This window comes from Dermacentor silvarum, chromosome 7, assembly GCF_013339745.2.
Source record: "Dermacentor silvarum isolate Dsil-2018 chromosome 7, BIME_Dsil_1.4, whole genome shotgun sequence".
In the NCBI taxonomy this organism is placed as follows: Eukaryota; Metazoa; Arthropoda; class Arachnida; order Ixodida; family Ixodidae; genus Dermacentor; species Dermacentor silvarum.
Window position 1 is genome coordinate 20,606,424 of NC_051160.1, and position 21,951 is coordinate 20,628,374.

The following is a 21,951-nucleotide window of genomic DNA, read 5'->3' on the forward strand; positions in this document are numbered from 1 at the left end:
TATCGCCCTCTGCAGGAATACTACAACTGCGTAGTAAAGCATAAAGAAATTATTGTGACGTTGCAGGTCGTGCTTGTCATATATTACACATTCTTAATTAATTTGGGGGACTACGCTTATTTTGCGGCCTTTTTATTTGTTTATTTGTGTTAATAATACATTAACGTTTTTCTTTGTTTTTTTTTTTTTTTTGTTTTTTAAATCGCTGGACCCCAGGTCGCGCCAGTGATTTTGCTGCCCAGCGTGCAAAAGTGAAATCGCATAACTTCGTCTCATGTTGATCAGGTTATATCACGTTGCTTCTAGAGTGTCGATACACACGTAATTATTGTGAGCGCAGGTACAACATCGGTGCATTTTCGAAAGCTTGCGGCACCTTTTGTTTGGACAAGGCATGGCGCTCGCTTGCAGACGCCTTTTCTGTGGTCACTCACTGAAGCATGGTTCGTTTGCTTACGTAATACCGTCCAAGGCTTGCCATGCAACCAATCCAGCTGTTACGACATCCGGCGTCTGCGACACGGGGATATTGCTTTACGATCCCATTACTCGCGGCAAGAAGCCGTTCGTGCTCGAGTCTGGACGCGTGGTGAAATGGTACTCGTGCGGTCCCACCGTATACGACTCGACGCACGTGGGGCACGCGTGTTCGTACGTCCGCATGGACATCGTGAGACGAATACTGAGTAGATTCTACAATCTGGACGTAGTCTTGCTGATGGGCATCACGGACGTCGACGACAAAATCATCAATCGCGCCCGCGACCTGGGCGTCACGTACGAAGCACACGCGCGAAAGTACGAACGAGAGTTCCGCGAGGACCTGGAAAATCTGGCCGTTCTGCCCCCTACGCTCTTCATGCGTGTCAGCGAGCACATTGATGCTGTTGTGGCGTTCTGCTCCGTCCTCAAGGAGAAAGGATTCGCCTACGCAGCACCAGACGGCTCGCTTTACTTCGAGCTGGCGAAGTGTCCCGAGTACGCCGTGTTTCGCACGCCGGGAAGCGTTAGCGACGAAGCCGTGAAAGGGAGCGGCAAGAAGGACGTCAGGGACTTTGCCCTCTGGAAGGGCGCGAAACCGGGAGAGCCCAGCTGGGAAGCGCCGTGGGGCTGCGGAAGACCTGGCTGGCACGTTGAATGCTCGGCAATGGCGAGCACCGTCTTCGGCTCTTCGTTCGACCTCCATACCGGTGGCAGGGACCTCGCGTTCCCGCACCACGAAAACGAACTCGCGCAGAGCCGCTGCTACCACGGCGTGTCCAAGTGGGTGAATCACTGGCTTCACACTGGGCAGGTTCACGTTAGTGGCCCCGACGGCAAGCCGACCAAGATGGCCAAGTCGCTGGGTAATGCCATGCCTCTTCGAGAGTTCCTCGAGACTCACTCGGCGAATGTGTTTCGCATGTTCTGCTTGCAGAAGGCTTATAAGGCAGACATACTCCTCACTCCGGATGTGCTTCGAGGTGCTGAGAGCTCAATGCAAGCGTTGAACGACTTTTGCAGCAATGCGAATGCCTACATCCGTGGCCAGGTTCCCACAGCTAGTATAGTGGCGAGCGACCTGTACTGTCTTTTGGAGCAAACGAGGTCTGGGCTTCAGGTTGCTTTTGCCGATGACCTGGACTACCCATCGGCCGTGTCGTCTGTGTTACACCTAGCCTCACACATCAATACAAGGCTTCAGGCAGCGTCAAAAGACGTTAGTAATTGCAGTCACAATGACGTGGGAAGGGCTGCAGTAGCAGCTTGCCTTGAATTCATCACCGACTTCTTCCATAATCTAGGATTGGAGTTAGCTACTGCTCAGACACACAGTGTTGCAAGTTCCTCATCAACCTTGGTTCGTGTGTTGGATGACGCAGTGGCATTTAGAACAGCCGTACGAAACCATGCCTTGGAAATTAAGGACAAGGTGCTCCTGCAAGCTTGTGATGTGCTTAGGGGTCAGCTAGAAAGTGAAGGGATCAAAATTAAAGATAGGAAAACAAATTCATCCTGGGAGTTTGTTAATGACACAACAATAAAGACGGGAGGTAAATGATGTAGGCTGAGCAACTTTATTAACTTGTTCACTTGTCGATCTCTCCCAGGTACACCTGTTTGTCGCTTGCAACAGACAGCACTGCAAGAACAAAGACAAAAAGGCATGTTATAATCACCGTCCCTGAGCATGCCATCACAAATTTTTTGTAATACATATGAAAAACTAGGCCATTCCGGTAACATATTTTGTTTTCATACTAGCAAACTGCAAACAAGCTCCCTCAAAATTCACAATTATCATGCAAAGGTTATTTCAACTTTTTTTTTTTTTTTTTACCCAATTTTTGTCATGCTTTTAACTTCTCTTTCACTACCATAGCATATTAGTTAATTGACCTTAGCAACCTTTGCACATCCCTGGGCACCTTATAATCCTGCTGGAGAAGGCATTCCTTGCACTTTAACCTGTATTCATGCTCCGCAACGTGGAGGGTATGCTTATGCAATTTCACATCCGCACCAACTGCTTTGCCAATATTGTAAAAGAAAGAGAAGCCAGTGTGGTCGTAAGTTATTTGTCAGGTGCTTTGATTTTATGGCCATATGAAGCACTTTTGCCTTGTATATGCAAGCCCTTACTTCTAAATGTGTTTTGCATGTTCAACTCCATTCATAAAGCACAACACATGGCCAGTGATTTGGTAGTTGGCATGCCTGGCTTTTCGACACGTGCAGAGAGCCAGAATGTGGTCTAAATCACTGCTGGTAACTTAGCAAGAGAGTCTATAAATTCAGCAAGTTTTTATCACCCTAACAACAACTTAGCCAGTAAACTTAGCCGATAGCCAGCAAATTTCCCTGGTAATATTGCCCTACGTGCATTGGCTAAGTGCCTTGCTCTCATTTCATCCCAAGCAGGACACATGCACTGCTATTTATTGTTACTTCCAAGAACATACCGAATATCTTATTGGTGAGCCGTCTGAGTCGCATCAAGGCTGCTTTTCTAGGCAAGGCACAATCTTTAGATCTGATACCATACTAGAAAATTGGGAATTGTTTTCCCTTTTCATATTCCGACCATTGACTCGTTGCCACAGTAGGTAATTTAAAGGAAGACATCAGGAACAACTTAAACGCAACAAAGACTTTTCCAAGCAAGTATTCATCACCACTGCTTAGCAAGTTCTTGCTAACAATGAAGTGTTCTGAGCTGTGACCTCACGACCTTGTCAAAAATGAGGTTATCAACACTGGTCTAAATCTTCCCACTGCAGCAATACCAGAGAAATTGCACTATGGCTTCTGCATCAATAACAGCAACAACCAGCAGGTGTCCAAGGAAGACCTAGGACATCAACCGTAATGCTTTATAAGCCCAGTACCTGCTACTACATTTAAGGGCACCCATGTTATGTCAGTGACTCTGTCTCTGTTATGACAATTGCACGCACCATAAGCAAAACACCTTTTGTGCAGACATTGTCTTGTAAGAAAGGTCACATCATTCCTTTCTTTTTACCATTTGCTGTGGAATGATTAGCTTGTACCTAGGCATTTGGTGAATGAAAACTTCTTTACAACTGATGGACCCTGATAGTGTACTCTTCTCTAGCTTGCACTCTACTAAGAATGAAGTACCATGCAAGGGCTCACTGTCAACTAAATTTTATCAACCGATTGCCAGTTTCTTAGAAAGTGCTTCAGGAATTAATTGGTTTGGTTGCATTACGTGAGTACTACTCCCCTACTTGTCCCCCCAAAAAAGAAGTGGCACGTTCTTCCTGTCACATTTTCGTAAGCTCTTAGAACCTGCACCTAAATTTATGATTCACCAAAGAATTAGACAGACCTTGATACGTATAATGGTCATAGATATAATAAATTATCAGTTAAATATATAACAAAGTAAATTAAAATTTCATGGGTCATGCTTCAATTCAATGATTATTCTGCCACTAATAATGAAACCCAAATACAAGATCCAAACCATAGCGAAGTGAATACGTGTGCTCGGTAGCCCAAAGTATATGTATTCTAATAGCAATATTGTCAAATACTCAGCAAGAGCAACTTGAAACAGCGCATGCCGGACATAGAGGCACATGCTGGCAAATGGCCTGGCTTAGCTGGCTCGCAGCCAGCACACCAATGTGCCAATCCAGTGCGATTGCACAGTTGCATATTGATGGTGCAAAAAAAAGAAAAGTATGTTTATAATTTAGTGTTGTCTACATGCCTTTGCCACAAAGCCACCAATCGATGGGCCATAAACATTGACACAAGACTTTTTGTTTGCCTGATGGAGGCGTTAGGTACGCTTGCATTTCTTTCGCATAAATGCAGTCATGAATTCTCTTTCCCGTTGAATATTAGTGTGCACCTTTATAATGAATATTTGAAATAACTTTTGCGTCTGATACGATTTTGTTATATAGTAATGAAGTTCGACTGTATCAGGCAAACATGATTTTTACAAAGTGCTGAGTGCTGCCACCCGCAACACTCTAACGAGAGGCCACTAACCAATTGGCTCTTTAGGATGAAATTGAACATCATTGACTGAGCCATTGTGGCCGGGCAGCTTGTAAAGCAGACGACGGCTCGTGGTGTCCCAGATGTGGACGTAGCGGTCAGCCGAGCCAGCCGTAACTTTGCTGCCATCTGGAGACCAGGAACACCGCAGCAGGTTCTGTAAAAATGTATTATTAGATAAACAACAATCCTTTCATGCAATAACTCTGCTTACTATTTTGCTAGATCTATTTGCAAGTTTGGTTACATATTTTGCGTAGGCTGTCATAAAAAGCGACCACAAACAGCTGTGCCCCGATGCAGGTTTTATACTGCAGCAATTAACTCCAGTATTTACACAGGTGGACAGGTGCACCGACAATTGGGATGGGGCTGTAATTTTTCTCACAGTAATTAGGCCTGCGAGAAAATATTAGAAGTAATGTTGCACTTGTTCTCATCACATTATGTTCACACCTGTATAGCCTCCCATCATCTAGTTGCAGCTATCGATGTTGTAACCACAGGGAAGCGTCGACTGACACACGACAGTCAGCGCTGTACATCACGGAGCACGGAACGTCCTTCTGTATGAACGTCATCTGCTAGGCTATTCCATTCAACTCGACATAGCCCCTGCTGCTTATCCACTTCCAAAGCATGCAGAAATGCACAAGTGTGCTTTTGAGCGAAAGCCACATAAATCACATTTGCTGTGTTTGACCATTGTCTCCTATGGCTATTGTGTCCATACAATGATTACAACAAGCGGTTGCAAGCTACAGCGGAGCTAATAAGCAGGAGGGGCTATATGGTAGCCTGAATGGAATAGCCTAGCAGACGATATTCAAACAGAGGTATGCTCTGCGCACATGCGTGTACCCTCACAACTTTTGCAGATGCATTGCACAACACTGCACTGACCGTCAAGTTGGTCAATGCTCTCGTCAGATTATTGAAATTATGGAGAGCCTGTAGTACTTTGAAGAAGCAATAATTAAGCATAAGGTTTCCATTGTGTTGCTTGATATATGACAGACATAATATATTTCTATCCAAAATACTTCTGTTCAAATTCTGAAGTTAAGAACTAAGCTGAAGCACTCATAACAATTTCAGTCATGCATTTCTGGTGAGCTCAGCTGCATTAGCACTACATATCAGCATTAGCTGTTTGACATATCTGACTATAGGAAAGAGCGTCTGCTTCCTGCCTTGTGTATATATAGACATGCTCTGCCACAGATGGACCTACATAAGTAGGCAGAAAAATTTACCTTTTCAAAATTGTGCATATGTCCTTGAAGGATCTTGACACATCGCTCTTGTGGGGCAAAAGGACGAACGTCCCAAATCCGTACTGCATAAAAAAGATTGGGAAGATTGGTGAATGGGGCAAGTTGGTGGGTCTCATGATGTAAATGGTGCAAAAATTTAAAAAAAATGGCGCCAAGACGAGAGAAAAGTGGATGCATATGCGTCCTGTTTATCCTTTTCATCTATCATCCCCTCTTGACCCTCCTCAACTACTAAGAACATGCACACACTTGCATCTGTGACACTACCTGTTCACTACTCTGCATCTGTATCACCAACTGAATTGACATTCTTTTCCTTTAGAAGTTTGATGACACATCACTGTTTTACAAACGAGAGATGCAACTGCTGTGTGTGCACCTAATGCACTGTGCCGAATGGTGAATACTAAAGAATGATAATGTAGTACTATAGTTTGAAAAGTTTATAGCTCCTGTTCATGCATATTCTACAAATGGTTTGCATTCGACGTCATCATAGTTGCCATGATTGGTGTACCAGGACAGTGAGAAGCCTGCCGTGAACAACAAGAAATGCAAGAGCACAACAGGACGCATTCCTAGTGAGGCAACTAGAATTCATGGGGGTTCTGCCATGGTTCTGGCAGATGTCAGCAGCGTTCCAGGCCATGTCTCTGTCACGGAAAAAGGCGTGTCACCCTGCAGCACTGAATATGCTACACTGTGGCCACCATGTTGGTGAACTAGCACGGTGACAAGCTGCCTCCATGAATGTGACGTGAAAACTATATTATAGGTGCAAATACTGGCCACCTTGAACAAACATTGTACAATCTAATTAAAACACACTAATGAATGTATTGCATTATCAAATATAAACATTAAAAAGGGCTCATTGCACCAGTTCGCAGCTATCCAAAGGGCTCAAGACGAGTCGAGAAACTGGGAATGCTAGCTCTCTAAAAAATGCACTTGGCTGCTATGATCTTCCTAAAGGTTAAAACAAGCACATACATGAGCAACCTGGTGGGGCAGATGCTTCACTGCCTTCAGTACATAGAAAACAGTCATGAAGATGAACAAATACATGCTGGTATCAAGAGGCAGCAATCCATCACTGCCCTTGCAGAGCTAGCTTCTGTGCAACCACTTGAGAAGGTTGCATTGATTAACATTTCAAGGAGAGCGTGGAATCCATATGGTATCCTGCCACACACAAGATTTCCATGAAACAATACTGCTTGTAGTTCAAAGTTCATTCACATATTGCCCTTTCAACATTTAAATGGTGAGGTTGAAGTCTGTATATCGCTTGTCCTCAAGCATACCGCGCACTTCACAGCTGTAGTGCCACATAATCAAGTGGCCGTAAGAAACTCATATCTTCGTAGCAGTGGCGCAACGACGGGGGGGGGGGGGGGGGGGGGGAAGGGGGGGCGACTTAACCCCCTGAGGCCGACTTAACCCCTCCCCCCTTTTGTATAACCCCTTTTCTTTGCTTGCGCCTTTGAGTACTGCAACTAAGATGTAAGACGCGCAATCGTCTGCACACTCGCAAACTTGCGCAAAAAGCGCATCTTTTTGCCAATTTGCCGTCAAGAAATTGAAATTAGTGCTGTTTAGATGGTAGTGGCAAACTGCCAACTCCCCCCTGGCAGAGATCCTGGGTGCGCTACTGCTTCGTAGCATTCCATTACTAGTGCATTTCAGAAAAAGCTTTGGCTTGGGGGCTAGTATCTAAACATGTGGGAATGGAGTAATTGTTTTTCTTGGCAACCACTGCACCGAATTGCATGCAGTTTGTTGCATTTAAAAGAAAAAGTTAAAATGTAACTGTCGCAAGTGCAGTTTTTATATGATTGTCAATGTTATTGCAAAATTGTTTAAAATTTCAAGAAATGATACTATGAAGTTTACAACTCTGAAACTCAGTAACGAGAAACGATGCCGCAATTCTTTAAATTGCACCTAATATTAATATAAAGCAGACAAAATTTATGTATTATACAATGCTTTAAAATACACCAATAACTTATGTGTAGGACATTTGCAATACCCTCGTAAACATTGTAACAATTCCAAGTAAGCTGAATATATATCAAATCTGTCTGTTTTAGATGATCTAATGGATGCAATTTACAGAACTGCGACATGTTTTTGGTGTAGAGGTGCGAGTTTGTAAACTTCAGGCTTCAATTTTTTTTTTTTTAAGCTTACTAAGTTCTGGAAATTTTCGTCGAAAAAAATTTTGCCTTCTGCAGTCGCTAAAATTTAACCTTTTCATTAAGATGCAACAAATTTCATTCAAGTCAGTCCAAGGGATTTCTCATAACATGATTTCTGCATTTTACATCATTTGAATTGGTGGCATCGAAGTTCGTCTCAAGTTAAAACTTCCTCTTAGGCACTAAACAGCTTTAACTTAGTCACAGCACACAATATTTTTTTCCGTCAATTTTATCATCAATGCCAATTACACATTTTGAAAATGAATGAGCATAAAAGGGAGCAAATAATAAAAGGCTAAAATGAGACAAACAGACAGGGACAACTCCTCTTCTGTTGTGAGGAATGGTGTAGTATCGAATTCAAGTTGCATTTAACCTGCAGTCCGAACATTTATTAAATGCTGTTGCACATAACTAAGCAACTGCGACACACCCTTGCCTGCCCATCGTGACACCGGTTCTCAGGGAACACTTGCCGCTATTTCCATGCAATACTAACATGTGTTGTCCATGGAGTTTGAAAGAATGTAGGAGCCGTCGGGGCTGAGGCAGAGGCCAGTTATGGTGTCAAGGTGGCCCACCATCTTGTACAGCACAGCATTCTTCCTCATGTCCCACACCTGAAAAAAGATGAGCATTGACAAATTATCATCTCAAATAAATAAGTAAATAAATAAATAAAAGGGAATGTAGGCACCACTATTGCATTTGATGCAATAGTGGTGCCTACATGTGCAATACGGCCGCAGGCACCGTGCAACTACCTTCAGCGAAGGAGACTTCGTGCGTGTCCGCAATTTTCGCCGCGGACCAAGGTGGTTCAGTGCTACCGTTCTCGCCCGCACCGGCCCAGTGTCGTATCGTGTTAGTGTTGTGACCCCCCGGGGTGTGTGTGAGTGGGTGCGTCATCGCAACCACATCGTACGCGCTCCTGACTCTGACGACACGGTGATCACAGCCACCGACTTCCAAGATGAAGACGACGTCACTGCTGGCACAGGCACTAGCAGCAGCACCAGCGAGCCTGTGGAACAGCCGTCGACACACATGGAAGCCGCTGAGCAGGGTCGCCGCTACCCACTACGTCAGCGCAGACCTCCCGACCGCTACGGCACCTAATCCTACTACGGGACAATAAACAAGTGTGGGGGAGATGATATGTCGCGCGCCTAGGCAATAAGGCGTCACAGCTAGGCATGCGCTGTGGTGGCGGCGCAGCGTTATCACCTTTTGGTTGTGCTTAAAAGCGCCGGCATTCAAGCTGGCACGTGCTTTCATTACCGGGCAGTTCGCCCGTTGCTGTTAAGTTGATGGCTAAATAAAGCCGTATTGTTTTCGCTCCATCGTTGCGCTGTCCTTCCGTCAGGCACGACAAGAAGGCATAGCGTTCAAGCTACGTATTAGGTTTTGGGAGCCTGGACACCGTTTAATGGTAAACATACAACCAAAAATCCGAGGACATCTAAGCACTTCTTACGAGTTGTGAATGCCAAAGCATTAATGTCCAATTGAACACTGCTGAGCGGTCCTTCAAGTAATGAACTCCTCACAGGCAAGCGAGCGCGTTCAGACGCTTGGTGTGTTTTCATTTGGCCTTACCGAGGCACAGTTGGAATGCAGGCGAGAGCTTGCGCGTACAAGGAACGCACGGATAACACAGGTTTCCGAGAGTGAGGGTGACGTGGTGTCGTGGTGATGCCCTCTACCCTTACACAATACCATGGCAACAAGTGTTCCCTTTCGCCTGCTCCGCTCCGTCGAGGCCTGAGCCAGCAAGTGCAAGCCAGCGCCACAAGCGCCCGAGATGTGCTCGTGACGTGTGTCGGAGCCAATGGGAAGTTTTTCTGCTACAGATGCCGCAGGCTTTTTCGCTCAGTCGACCATTTAACGCTTTTGCATCAATAAATGTCCATCACGCTGGCCTGTCAAATGCTCCCTAATCATACCACAAGAAAAAAAAAAGCATCCATGGCAAACGGCACAAACAGACACACAAAAAGACAAGGCCCAGGACAGGCACTACCGCCTGTCCTGCACACAGCGTCTTTGTGCTCGTCTTTGTCACGCTATGAATTTTTCCTTGCTGTGAACCAGCTTACCCTGCAAAAAACATTTTGCTAAGCTTGAAAAAGAAAGCACTAGCCCTAAAATACCTAAAAGAACACGAGAGCAGTGATATGAGCAATTTGGTCCCCAGTGTACATGAGTGCCCTGCAATTTAACCCTGGCATCAAATGCGCACTACGCAAGCACAATGTACACACTGCACATAATCATGTGCACATCCCACACACACGACTGCAGCTCTGCAGATTCTTTACCTTGATCTGGTTGTCGATGCCACCAGAGAAGATCTGCTCCGCTGTGTCATTAAAGGAGACTGCTGTGATCTGGTAGCTCTCCTGGTAGCTATGCGCCGGAGTGCGCTTCCGTGCGTCCCAGAGCTAGAACAAGAAAGAGATTGCACATGTACAGACGAAACTACATATCAGTCATTATTTATGTATGCTAAGCATATCAAGCCCCTCTTTTCTTTCAAGGTATACAGGGTGTGTCTGAAAAGTACTAATAAGACTGTTTTGCCCGCCAAGCAGAACAGCGACACCGGGCAGGCAAAATGGGTAAAGGGGAGTCTTCGTACATGAGGTTCCCCTACAGCCCAGAGCTTAGGGACCTCCTCCTGTATATTTTGTCGCTATGTATATTTTCCTTAAATGAATAAATGTTTCCTCTTCTTCATCTTAAGCCAGGCATGTGCGTCATGGCAGATGTCAGCGGGGCAATGCAGGGGGAAAATATATTGCTAAACGAAGTATCTTTTTTTACCTCAGTCGGATTTCGAAATGGAACGTACTATCACGCAACAGCATTTCTACCGGCTGAGCAAACTGCTGACACTACATTTTACACAGAAGCACTCAATCACTTCAGAAAGAGGGTTCTCAACTTCCACAATGAAATCGCCACTACCTGGAACCTCCATCATTCAATGTTCCGAGTCACACATCGCTGGAATTGAAAAAGTTTTTGGTTAAGCATAATGTGGCAACGCAGCCCCCCTACATTCCTGACCCGGCTCCAGACGACCTTTTTTTTTTTTTCTTTCCCCGGGTCAAACACTACTACAAGGGGCACCATTTTCAGATTGTAAACATAGTCGACGCCGTCTCTACGCAGTCTCTAAAGGGGGGACACTAATCTTGGCAGAAACGCTGGCAAGGGTCTATCAACAGCCAAGGAGCACATTTAAAGATTTTTAGGTGTTTGTATTAAACAAGTTTGTTTTCAGACAGCAGTCTTATTACTTTCCAAACATGCCCTGTATGTTATTGTACCATACTAGTCATTTATCGTGTCATATTAATTAACATATTGAAATTCAACACTACTGTTCGGAGATATCTTTTTTATGTTAATTTTTTTTTCTTTGTGTCTCATGTTGAAAATGTTATGTATCTGCGAGTTTCACAGCCATCTGGGCTTTCGTCAAGCTGCTGCATTAATTTTTTTGCCAAGGTGTCCCTCCAGTTCATCTTGTTCTCGAAAATAACTCACATCAACTTTTGGACTTTTGGATCTGGAAAAATACTATTACCCGCGGAACTGTGGCATTTCGGCTATCAGAGCTTGCGAAACTGAAACTGGGAGGCTGCAGTGAGTGCAAAACTGCACCCCACAAGGCAACTTTCTGCTTACGTCACCCAGCGCATGTCAACGGCGAGGAGCCCGGAGTCGTTGCAGTGCGCTGGCTGCGCACTACTGGATGAAGTAAGCAGAATGTTGTCTCAAGAGGCCGCATGCGCTCGATGCATGCAGCCTCCCAGTTTCAGTTTCATGCATATTAATCCATTTTTGTTAATTAGTGACTAATTAACCCGTCACCCGGTGGTTACCACCACTGACAGCATGCCTCTGAAACAAACATCCTTTTATTTCAAACAGTCCACATAGAAACACCCTCTACATATATATGTATATACATAGTATACATATGCTATGTATGCTACAGACATGCTATGCATATATTTTGATGGAGTTGTTTGTGTCTAACGAAATCTGCCACACACACTGCAAGCAAAAAAAAAAAAAAAAAAAACTTACGCAACAGTTACCAGTGTGTAACACGAATGTTTAAGCGTTAGCTGCGGTGTGGGCTATTTCACTCCTGATCTCGAACTTGCCAAATTGCTTGGGGATCTGAAGGCCTTGCTTTCAGTGTAAGGAATTTTTTTATAGCGTCCTGGTTTTAACTACTACATTCCTCTTCGATGCTTCAACGTTCGGCAGCTTTCTAAGATTACAATGGTGCAGCCAGCCAAGCGAGCCAGCACGCCCGCAAGCAACATCTGGTTAATATGACGTGGCGGCAAACGTCTGCGCCGCCACCGACTCACGAAGGGAAAGGCGAGGTGTGACAGCGTGACAGAACTGCCATGATACTGTGCATGCAATTGGTCGGAATCACTACCCATGATCACACAGAGCAACACCACCTGGTGGTGTTGCCGAGAACTGAGCCTTGCGTCATGTGACCAAACTCTCATCCCTCATTGGTGGAACCACCTCCTGGCATGCTGCCAAGGTCTTCGCTGCAGACAGTGACGGATGACACGAAACTGAGGAACTAGCTAAGAAAAGCTCTGAGTTTAGAAATCACAAGCCCCCTCAGAAGTAGCACCTGGATGTATTGTGTGAGAGTGGTGTTTGTTACCCAAGAGCCACGCTGGCATTTCTGTACAAGTTCTGGCAGTTTCGTACACACTCCCTTCCATGCTCAAGGAGTCTTGTTTGAGCTGTAAAGCTTTGAGGGGAGTGAGCTGGGAAAATACAATTCTGAGCTCATTCACCTTACAATGCACAGGTAGGAACTGCACAATGCAAAGCCAATAATCACAAAGAACAAGCCTAATGTGAATGGGAGGCTGATATGGAGGTAACGTGAAAAAAGAAAACAAAAGTAACGGAGCACAAGAGAAGAGGAGGCACACACATGATCAATACTTGGGATGTGTGCGTGCCTCATCTTCTCTTGTGCTGTTTTTTTTTTTTTCTTTTTTTGCACTACAGTTCAAAATGGTCAACCTATACCAACTTGCCCAATTTTAATGCAGTTAGCATTCTCAGTGTACTTCACACACTTTCCAGGAACTGACTGTCTATCTATCTCCAACCGTTTTTCCACCAACCCGGTCACTGGGTAGTCCATGGTCGAATGGTATACCACGTTGGCTTGCTGTGCTGAGGGAACAGGATTTGAAACCAACTGTCGGACCAACTTGGGTCTCTGTATGTGGCACTATGCCCAAATATGTCACTCTTCAATGAACCTCTTTAACGTGGCACTGCTTATGTGGCACTGGGTATGTACCACTGTTCAATGAACCTCTTTGACACCAACTTGGGTCACTGAGTATGTGCTAGTACCGTAAAATACCATGGAAGTGCACAGTTTCACACAAGCACCCCCCAGTATTAACACTTCCAAAACTTCAGAATAGTGAAAATTTTATGTTAAGCATGCACCCCCTCCAAAGCGCCAGCATCAGCCAAAATGATCACCCCACTGTGGTTGCTACGAGACCGCTAGGGGTGATGACGGGCATATTCGCTTCCTTGTGGTGGAAAGAGAAAGATTGATGGGGTGAAGATAATGCACAGTGATAATGAACAGTCCCTGAAAGAAAACCCAGTGGTTGCAGGGCTTTTGTGGGACACATCTTGATAAAGCGTGCACGCAGTTGCTGCTCCCTCTCTTCTCGTGTAATCTGGTAGTCGCACAATGCACCCCTACATTGTCACCAGGAAGATCAAAGTTGTCGAGTGGCACCGCGCGTCTGGAAAGAATGTGAGCTGTGCCTCATGGCATTTCAAGACAGAAATAGAATCCGTGTGTGGGACTTCAAGTATGATGCCCTAAAGCACTTCAACTAAGGCAAGCAAAAGATGAAGCTCAAACTCACGGATGGCGGGCTCGTCTTCAATGTAGAGTTGGACGACGCCCTCTTTGATTACCTTCAAACGGAACGAGATGCTGGCTGCACTGTCAGTAACCGGCTCCTAACAGAGGAAGCACTGAGAATCGCTGGAAACCTGAACTTTGGCAACTTGGCAAACCTGAGCCTTGGCAACAAGAAATTTGAACCATGGTCACGCGATCCTTCAAGGGGTGTGGGATAAGTGTCGCGTTGGACGGCAGCGAGGACGGGCACTCGCATAACCGACTTGCAGGCATCGGACAGCCAAGTCGCACAAGTGTCAGCAATGAATGCATTGACCTCCTATTCTGCACCGACTCAGATGAGTCGTTCGCTGGGTTTAGTGACGATGAGTAGGCGCTAGTGTACCCCATCATTCACCATATGAAAATAAACATGCTTTCTTCGATTCTGTAGCCATCGTAGACCTGCCTTGAAGTTTTTCGTTGGCCGTCATCTTGGTTTTTACTGCTTTGACCGGAAAAGCACCCATATCGTTTCAGTGGGCGCTTCCGCATTATTTTACGGTAGGTGTGTGCCACTCTTCAATTAATCTCTTTGATGTTAACTTCGGTAACTAGGTATGTGCCACTGCATATGCGTCGCTCTAGAATGACAAAAATAATCCTTCAAATTTCTCCGATGTTCGGCAAAATCAAACCGGCGCCAAGTGTGGACTTTATGGCAGCTTTGCTAGGTGGCACAGCGTGTGCCATGGGAAGTGCAAGAAAGGAGCCCAGATGCATACATGCTTCTTCTTCTTCTTCTTCTTTCTGGGGTTTTACGTGCCAAAACCAGTTCTGATTATGAGGCACGCCGTAGTGGAGGGCTCCGGATTAATTTTGACCACCTGGGGTTCTTTAGCGTGCACTACAACGCAAGCACACGGGCGTTTTTGCATTTCGCCTCCATCGAAATGCGGCCGCCGGGGCCGGGATTCGATCCCGCGACCTCGTGCTCAGCAGCGCAACGCCTTAGCTGACTGAGCCACCCCGGCGGGTGCATACATGCTTCAGTGTTGGCAATAGAGTGCTTTGCACACTAACATAAACATTCATCGTGAGATGGGTTTCGGCCAGATTTTAACGCGACAGCGTTAAGGGCCCCGTGTCGCAGAAAATCCGGCGTCGGAATGCGATGTCAGCGGGTGGCGGAGAAAATCATCCCCAACCACTCCGACTGTGCAGACCCTCCACGTGGTGCAAGGTTTTTCTATTTTGCTTATGATAACGAGGTGTTTCAGAAAGTTGAACGGAATGACAGGTCCATTCAAATCACCTGCATTTTCTCCGCTAGTCATCAAGGTTGTGCATCTTGTGTTTAATTTCAGTGAAACAACACCCAATGTCACCACAATTTCATTTGTTCCAAACAAGAGCAGGCCTTTTGTGAGCTTAGTTCATGTCACACTGCGATGAGTGAAGTGCACGAGGCTGAATGCACTGTTTGGAAAGAAACGGAAGGGACAGCGATGGGTGCGTGTGCGGACGCAAGTGCTGTGCTTGGGAATAGATGGCAGCAACGAAGAACTAAGCACATGGACATGCGCTGCAAGAAAACAATAAAAGCAAGAGGAGTGAATTGCGGAAGCCCATGAAGCCCTGACCAATCAATTGATGAAACACGAGAAGTTCGAAAGAACCAAGACATGCAGAAAGAAGGTCAGCCACTGGTTCGGGCACTGAAGATGGACTGACGGGTTCTGGTCCTGAGCCATCGCGACTTGACCGTTACGGACTAGCAATCAAGGGGCGGCCTATGCCTTTTAGTGCTTCGCGACTTCACCTGGCCGCGAACTCCCACCCCAAGGCCTGTGGACATGTGCACCCATAGGCAGAACATGAGCGGTCGGGCTACGGTCCCGAGGTTACATACAGCTGCCTGGCCAGGATGTTCCAGTTACTTTCATCCTCAATGCTACTTTCATCCTCAATGTTCCTGCTGAGATGCCTGCATATCATCAGCAGAATGGACAATACAGCGCTCCAGCCATCTCCGATATGTTGCTCAACACGTCTACTGCATTGGTGAGCTTGTCACCGCTCACCTCATCGCCTGGCTCGGCCGGTCAAGCAATGATGAACTATTATTGAGTAGGCTGAACTGCATGCTCCCAAGCATATTGTTTCGTACCGCCTTGTGTTCCAGTCTTCAGTTAAGTTCGCTTAGACATGGTGTGCTGTTGGCTGTGTAGTTACAATTTCACTGTCGTAGTTTTGTTTACTGTGTATTAAATGTTTTGTATGCGCCAGTGTTAACACAAGGCTTTATCCTTGATTGGGTACTCTGGCGTTCTAACAAGTTACCAGCTGAAATACCTAAACAAGAACCTGCATCACAGGCACAGACAGCACAAACACAGCAAGAACAACATAAAACACAGGAGCACCTGCCAAAGTGCACCAATCATCATAAAGAATCATTGGCTTGACCTCACAGGTAAAGAATTTGCCAGAAGTTTTGAAGCAACTCAACGTGTGTTGAGACCTGTCGCAGCGCCCCATGACGGGGCCACCTGCAGTGACGGCACAACAGCTATGGCGTTCTTCTACTGAGAATAAAGTCGCGGATTCATGTCCCGACCCAGTGGCCCCATTTTGATGGAGGCGAAATAAGGTAATGCTTAGGTTTGGGTGTCATCACAGGGACACTAAAGTGAAAGATAACTTTCGCTGTATATTGCAAAATTACCCTTCCCCATTACCAAAAGAGCCACATTTACCACGAGAAGACACGTGGTAAACCAGAAAAGATGCAGAAACGAAAAACCAGGCGGTGAAACCGCCTTGAATTTTCAGCGCCAGCATGCCGCAGCGTCATAGACTGTGATGCCGTCTGCTAGGGCCTAGTTAAGTTTTCACTGATAAAGATAGACTACACTTAATTGTAAAGGAGCCAAAATTCGAGCGCAGGAAGTCCCAAGAACATCTAGTGAACCACAACGGCCAAAATGAAATAAAATAGTTTGCAATTCGTGACGTCACATCGGCGTACCGGCCTTGTGGTTTCGGCGTGAAATTCAAATATGAAACTTTGACAGCTATTTTTTGTTCTAATAATCTATCTATTACGGCCAAACCAATGAAGGTAGACTTCAAGAATACTTTATCAATCTAAACTGATTCAGTGTTTCTCTATAACATCTCTTTAAAGAGCACCAGGTGGTGCTCTTTAAACGCGTACCTCACAACCCACTGTGCTGTTTTGGGACACGCAACCCTACAATTAATGGCGGGGTTCCTCTTTAGTTGCTTGCATGGCACTCAAAAGTTAAGTGCACTACGCAGCATTGGCCTTCTCAGTCACTGGTTCTTAGAAGGAATGCAGGTTCTACACAGGCTCTGGTACATGGTTCAATAGCAGGTCCAGTAAACACATGGTTTCTAAATTTATGATGATGATTCCCTCTTATGAGAATGCGACACACATTATATGTGTGGAGCCTCGGGTGCTTTTGTTTATCACCTTATCAGTGAACTGACTGGCACGGTGGAGAGCATCACTGGGTGCGCAATTTTTATGGTAACATTTGGCTGCCAGTATTGCTTTGACAACACAGGCTGAAATGTGTGCCGACATTGTGCCTAGCTACTCACTACAAGTGGCAGAGTTGTAGGCACCTAATCTTCAATCAGCAATGGCTTGATGAAGGCGATAAAAGGTAAATGTTGAAATAAAATATCGACGCAGCCACATTCTGTAAGTGTGCGTCTGTATCAGATGCCAATATATAAAGCAGATAACTCTCTGCTGGGCCCTGCCATGCAACACACTTGTATCCTGGCCATGCTTGCACTGATACCAAAGTGACGCAAGTTTACTAAAGGATACGCAGGAGTCATTCACGTAGCACTTTCACTCACAAACTAATTCCAGCTGCTTCACGAGAGCTGCATGGATCCACAAATCATATTTGTTAAATCAAAAGGTGTGTATCCACAGGAAACAAACACGGCAATTTGCCACCATTTGCACCACATTGGAAAAGCTACCAAGGCACGAAAACTTTACTTCTTGCGCGCACGGATGCTCTAACTGTACCTTGAGTGTGCTGTCGTCACTGCCACTGCAGATGAGCTGTGGGCCCCTCCGAGCCGGGTGACAGGCATTGACGTAGAGGGTGTGACCCCTGAGGCGCTTGATTCTCACGCCAACATGTGTGTCCCATACACCGAGTGTCTTGTCTGTGGATGCTGTGAACAGCAGGCTGCAACGACAAGGAAACTTAGACATGACTCCATCATGATGCAGAGACGTGCAATGTGAAACCTTGGAAAATTCCAGCAGAACTCATCTCACTACGACTGTCGACGTTAATGCAATTAGCATTCATCCTGGTCGCTCTGAAATTTCCACTGCTTCGGGTTCATTACCAATTGCATGGATTCCACGATTAGGTAGGACTCTACCGATGTTAGGCGAAGCTTTCGTTCATGTATACGCAAATGTTAAATGCAAATGTTATGCAAAAGGAAACGCTAATGACAGTAATGTTTGTACAAAATGACACATATGAAATGTGCTTTTATAAACTTCTTTTTAGCAGACTTCACTTCTCTGCAGCTCATCGCTCGAGCAGGAAAAGAGGCAAGAACCAACCTCACTCAATGCACGCTGAAGTCCCAGTTTGTTCAATGCAATTCTTTCTCCACACTCGGCTGCTTCTGTTGCAGACTTGTTGCCTTCTTGCCTATTGTCCTACTTGCCTATTTAGGTACGTGCCTATCATGGGGCATTGGCCAAGAATAAGCACACAAGTGGCCCAAGTTGTCATGTGATAGCAGTTAGATGGTAGCAAACCAAAGTCGGGTTGGTATTCAAAGAATGCGAATCGCATTAGAACACCGAGCGGACAGTGCACTAGCTGAAGTACCATAGCACATATACCACACTATGTATTCTACACATATCGTCCTCAAACCCGTAGACGTGCCAGGCACATAATCGATTTTAAAGTCTGTTTTCATTACCGACTGTATGTAACAAATATTAAAAGGTCTTCTTTATTTTTAGTATATCTTAGATTGAAAACTCGCAGTATTCAAAATGTACGTCAGGAGTGCTTTTCATCGTATGTGATGGCAACACAATTCAATGCCAGATACAATTTAGCACTGAGATTAAAAAGGAGTGGTCCCTCACCTGCCGTCTGTGGAGAAGTGCATGTCCAATATAGCACCCGTGTGGCCGGTCAGGACGCCAAAGTTCTCGCACTCGCCCAACGTGTTCCAGAAAACTGCACCAGTGCAAAAAGGAAGTCCCATTTAGAAATAAGACTCTCGCCTGACCCCATGAGCTGCCATACTTACAGATCTGTCTGTCGAAGCCAGATGTCGCCACATATGTTCCATCTGGATGGAACTTGCCGCAGTATATTTCACCCTGGTGCCCCGTAAGAAGCATAATGGGCGCCTCCAAACTGGAAGTGCGATTGATATCCTGCAATAAAGCAGCAGTCGATGCTAAAACAACATAAAGGAAAAAAAAAAAAAAACTAGACAATGTCCTTAGCGCAGCCTCTGTAGCTACATCACGTTTGACAACCGACTTTGCACCAATGCTAGGCTGCATAGTCATGTTTCCATGCATGAAATATGTTCTTTCTCTTTCTCACTCTCTTACGCTATCTGTTTGTGTTCAAACAAATGCTTGCACTATTTTTGTGTGTTTTACTATGTCATGGAGTAGAGTGCAAACTTTTTTTTGTAATGTTTTTCATTTTTCATGCTCGTATTTAGCTTCAGTTGCCCAGTCCTGCAGTAGACATCAGTTACTTTCTAATACATGTACTCTAATAGAGAAACTGTGTGTGTGTGTGTGTGTGTGTGTGTCTGTGTGTGTGTGTGTGTGTGTGTGTGTGTGTGTGTGTGTGTGTGTGTGTGTGTGTGTGTGTGTGTGTGTGTGTGTGTGTGTGTGTGTGTGTGTGTGTGTGTGTGTGTGTGTGTGTGCGTGCGCGTGTGCGCGTGCGTGCGTGCGTGCGTGCGTGCGTGCGTGCGCTCGCGCGCGCCCGTACATGGATGTATGTATCCATAGCTGGTCGTGGCACTAGTTACTGAACGACAAACGCCGGGTGCGTTTACTCTTGGCATCGGGATCTCAATATATTTGTTTTGACCTCATGCAACACTTTAGCAAAGTAAGCTCGGAGTCACAAAATCTGTCACTTACAGCCAGCTGAAGTCGCTTGTTGTGATCAGAGGCAGAAACGAGATCATGTCGAGGCTTCTTTACAGGAACCAGGGCTCCTTCAGTCGCCTTCCGCTTTTCCTGGGCCGAGTAATAAGCCATACTTGCCTATGAGGTGGTGTCACAAACTTGACCCAATTGTTTTACCATACAGAACTGTTCTACAAAACTGTTATTTGCTAAATCCCATTAAAGAACTGTGACACCGGCTACAATCGCGCTCTACGCTTCAAGCAAGCCGACGACGCCTGACTTTGGATCGCGTTTTGGCTATTAGTGGCTAGTTTTTAATTATAGTGATGATGACAGTGATGCCGAAATTTGAGTGAGTAAACGACATATTTAAAATATAATTGTACTAAATCAAACATTATCACATAATTTATTCCCTCATATTGGGGAATTATACAAACTTACAGAGAACTAAACGAGGCCGGTAGTGGTGCTGCGAGCGTCATTTACGTGACGTCATGGATTGGTGTTTGTCGTCTGCTGCCCGGCTTAGTTTGAGTCACGGTTTGAATTTTCGATTAAGCAGGACGGTGGGCGGCAAGTACATTGCCCCATCAGCAAGCTTTTTCATTTAAATAGAGTGACAGAAGCTAACTATTCGAAAGAAACTAGCTGCGACCTGAAACTAGCGTTTCAGGGAGGGCTGCCGCGTGTTTAAGGAGCGGGAAAGAGCCGGCAAGCCTCCCTGAGCGGCTGATTTCTGTAGCTGCCGGCAGGCGGCGACACAAGTTACTAAATATGAAGTATTTGGTCTGTTATACTTTATGCTGTTAAATTAATTTTTTTAATATTTATGACGTCATCGTTATCCCGGGCGGTTTCGCTTGTTCCCGTTGCCAGGGTTGGTTGCTAAGGCTACGGTGTTGGCCAACGCGCTAGTCAAAGCTAATAAAGCCTATGAAAAAAAAAAAAAAAGAAAGTGTGAAGATTCGTGGAACGAGGGCAGGAAACAAGGTTTGAAAAATGCAATAAAGCTTATAGTGGGCAAGTGCGTGAGGCAAACGCACGGCGCGTGCACTGGTAATTTGGTGTCTGTCTGTCTCGTTAACTTTATTTCACCCGCGAAGTGGCGGGAGCCGCCTCTCATTGTAGGGATTCTGCTAAAAACACGGGACATAAATTCTTCGGAATAAAAGGGCTCCGACCAGAATGGCGGCAGACGGCGAGGCAGCGTTGCGTTCGCTTCCCATCTGGAACTGGGTGCCATGCGGAGAGCGTTATTTACAAGCAGCGAAAAACTGTACAGCGCGAAACCGTAGTCAATGTTGCGTGCGCAGTCCCGTTCCTTGCTCAAGGTTCGTCTTCGTTGTTCAAACCAAGTGAGTATGTAGCCATATGCAACGTGCACGTGACATTTGCATATCGACCCGCCGCGGTCTCACTGGCTGAAAGCGTCGCACGAGAAATTAAAAAGAAATGCAAGGACTAAAGGGCGCATCTGCTAATTTCTGCCCCAAGAGCTGAATTATAGTTTATTTTAGTACGATTGTATACCTTCTCTCGAAAACTGTCATTCATTAGCGTTTTTATTATTTCTGTTTTTGTTTCCGAAAGCGCTCCGGCCAACAGCGAGAGAAAACATCAGCGACTGAATGCGAGCACGTACTGTGCGCTTCTCCGTTAAACTCTAATCCTAGTGGCGGTGCATGCTTTACAGGAAAGGCAAGAATCTCTGCGGGTTCATGCACGGAACACGTGTCTCCTCACCAGTCTTTTCGTTCCATGCGGCAACAGAACAGTTGTCTTAGTTGGTTAGGGCGGATACTCAATTAGCTA

The 21,951-nt window shown here is 45.6% G+C and overlaps 2 protein-coding genes across 2 annotated transcripts; one reads left to right on the forward strand and one right to left on the reverse strand.

Moving 5' to 3' along the window:
- The first annotated feature begins 216 nt into the window (after positions 1 to 216).
- On the forward strand, positions 217 to 2,060 carry LOC119457665 (probable cysteine--tRNA ligase, mitochondrial). The gene has a single exon (XM_037719301.2). The coding sequence runs from the start codon at positions 395 to 397 to the stop codon at positions 2,039 to 2,041; it is 1,647 nt and encodes a 548-aa protein (XP_037575229.1). The 5' UTR covers positions 217 to 394; the 3' UTR covers positions 2,042 to 2,060.
- On the reverse strand, positions 2,036 to 20,422 carry LOC119457666 (U5 small nuclear ribonucleoprotein 40 kDa protein-like). Its single transcript, XM_037719302.2, has 9 exons — positions 20,146 to 20,422; positions 19,287 to 19,416; positions 19,120 to 19,213; positions 18,019 to 18,184; positions 10,324 to 10,446; positions 8,502 to 8,622; positions 5,775 to 5,857; positions 4,510 to 4,675; positions 2,036 to 2,122 (listed from the first exon to the last, which is right to left on the reverse strand). The coding sequence occupies exons 1-9, from the start codon at positions 20,263 to 20,265 to the stop codon at positions 2,070 to 2,072; spliced, it is 1,056 nt and encodes a 351-aa protein (XP_037575230.1). The 5' UTR covers positions 20,266 to 20,422; the 3' UTR covers positions 2,036 to 2,069.
- Between the last annotated feature and the right edge of the window lie 1,529 nt (positions 20,423 to 21,951).

Excerpts from the sequence above, each read along its gene's own strand:
- LOC119457666 (XM_037719302.2), bottom strand. The coding sequence starts at position 20,265 with ATGGCTTATTACTCGGCCCAGGAAAAGCGGAAGGCGACTGAAGGAGCC. Across the intron at positions 19,214-19,286 it reads TGGCTTCGACAGACAGATCT|TTTTCTGGAACACGTTGGGC; the intron begins GTAAGTATGGCA and ends GCACTGGTGCAG. Across the intron at positions 8,623-10,323 it reads GCATCGACAACCAGATCAAG|GTGTGGGACATGAGGAAGAA; the intron begins GTAAAGAATCTG and ends ATCTTTTTTCAG.
- LOC119457665 (XM_037719301.2), top strand. The coding sequence starts at position 395 with ATGGCGCTCGCTTGCAGACGCCTTTTCTGTGGTCACTCACTGAAGCAT.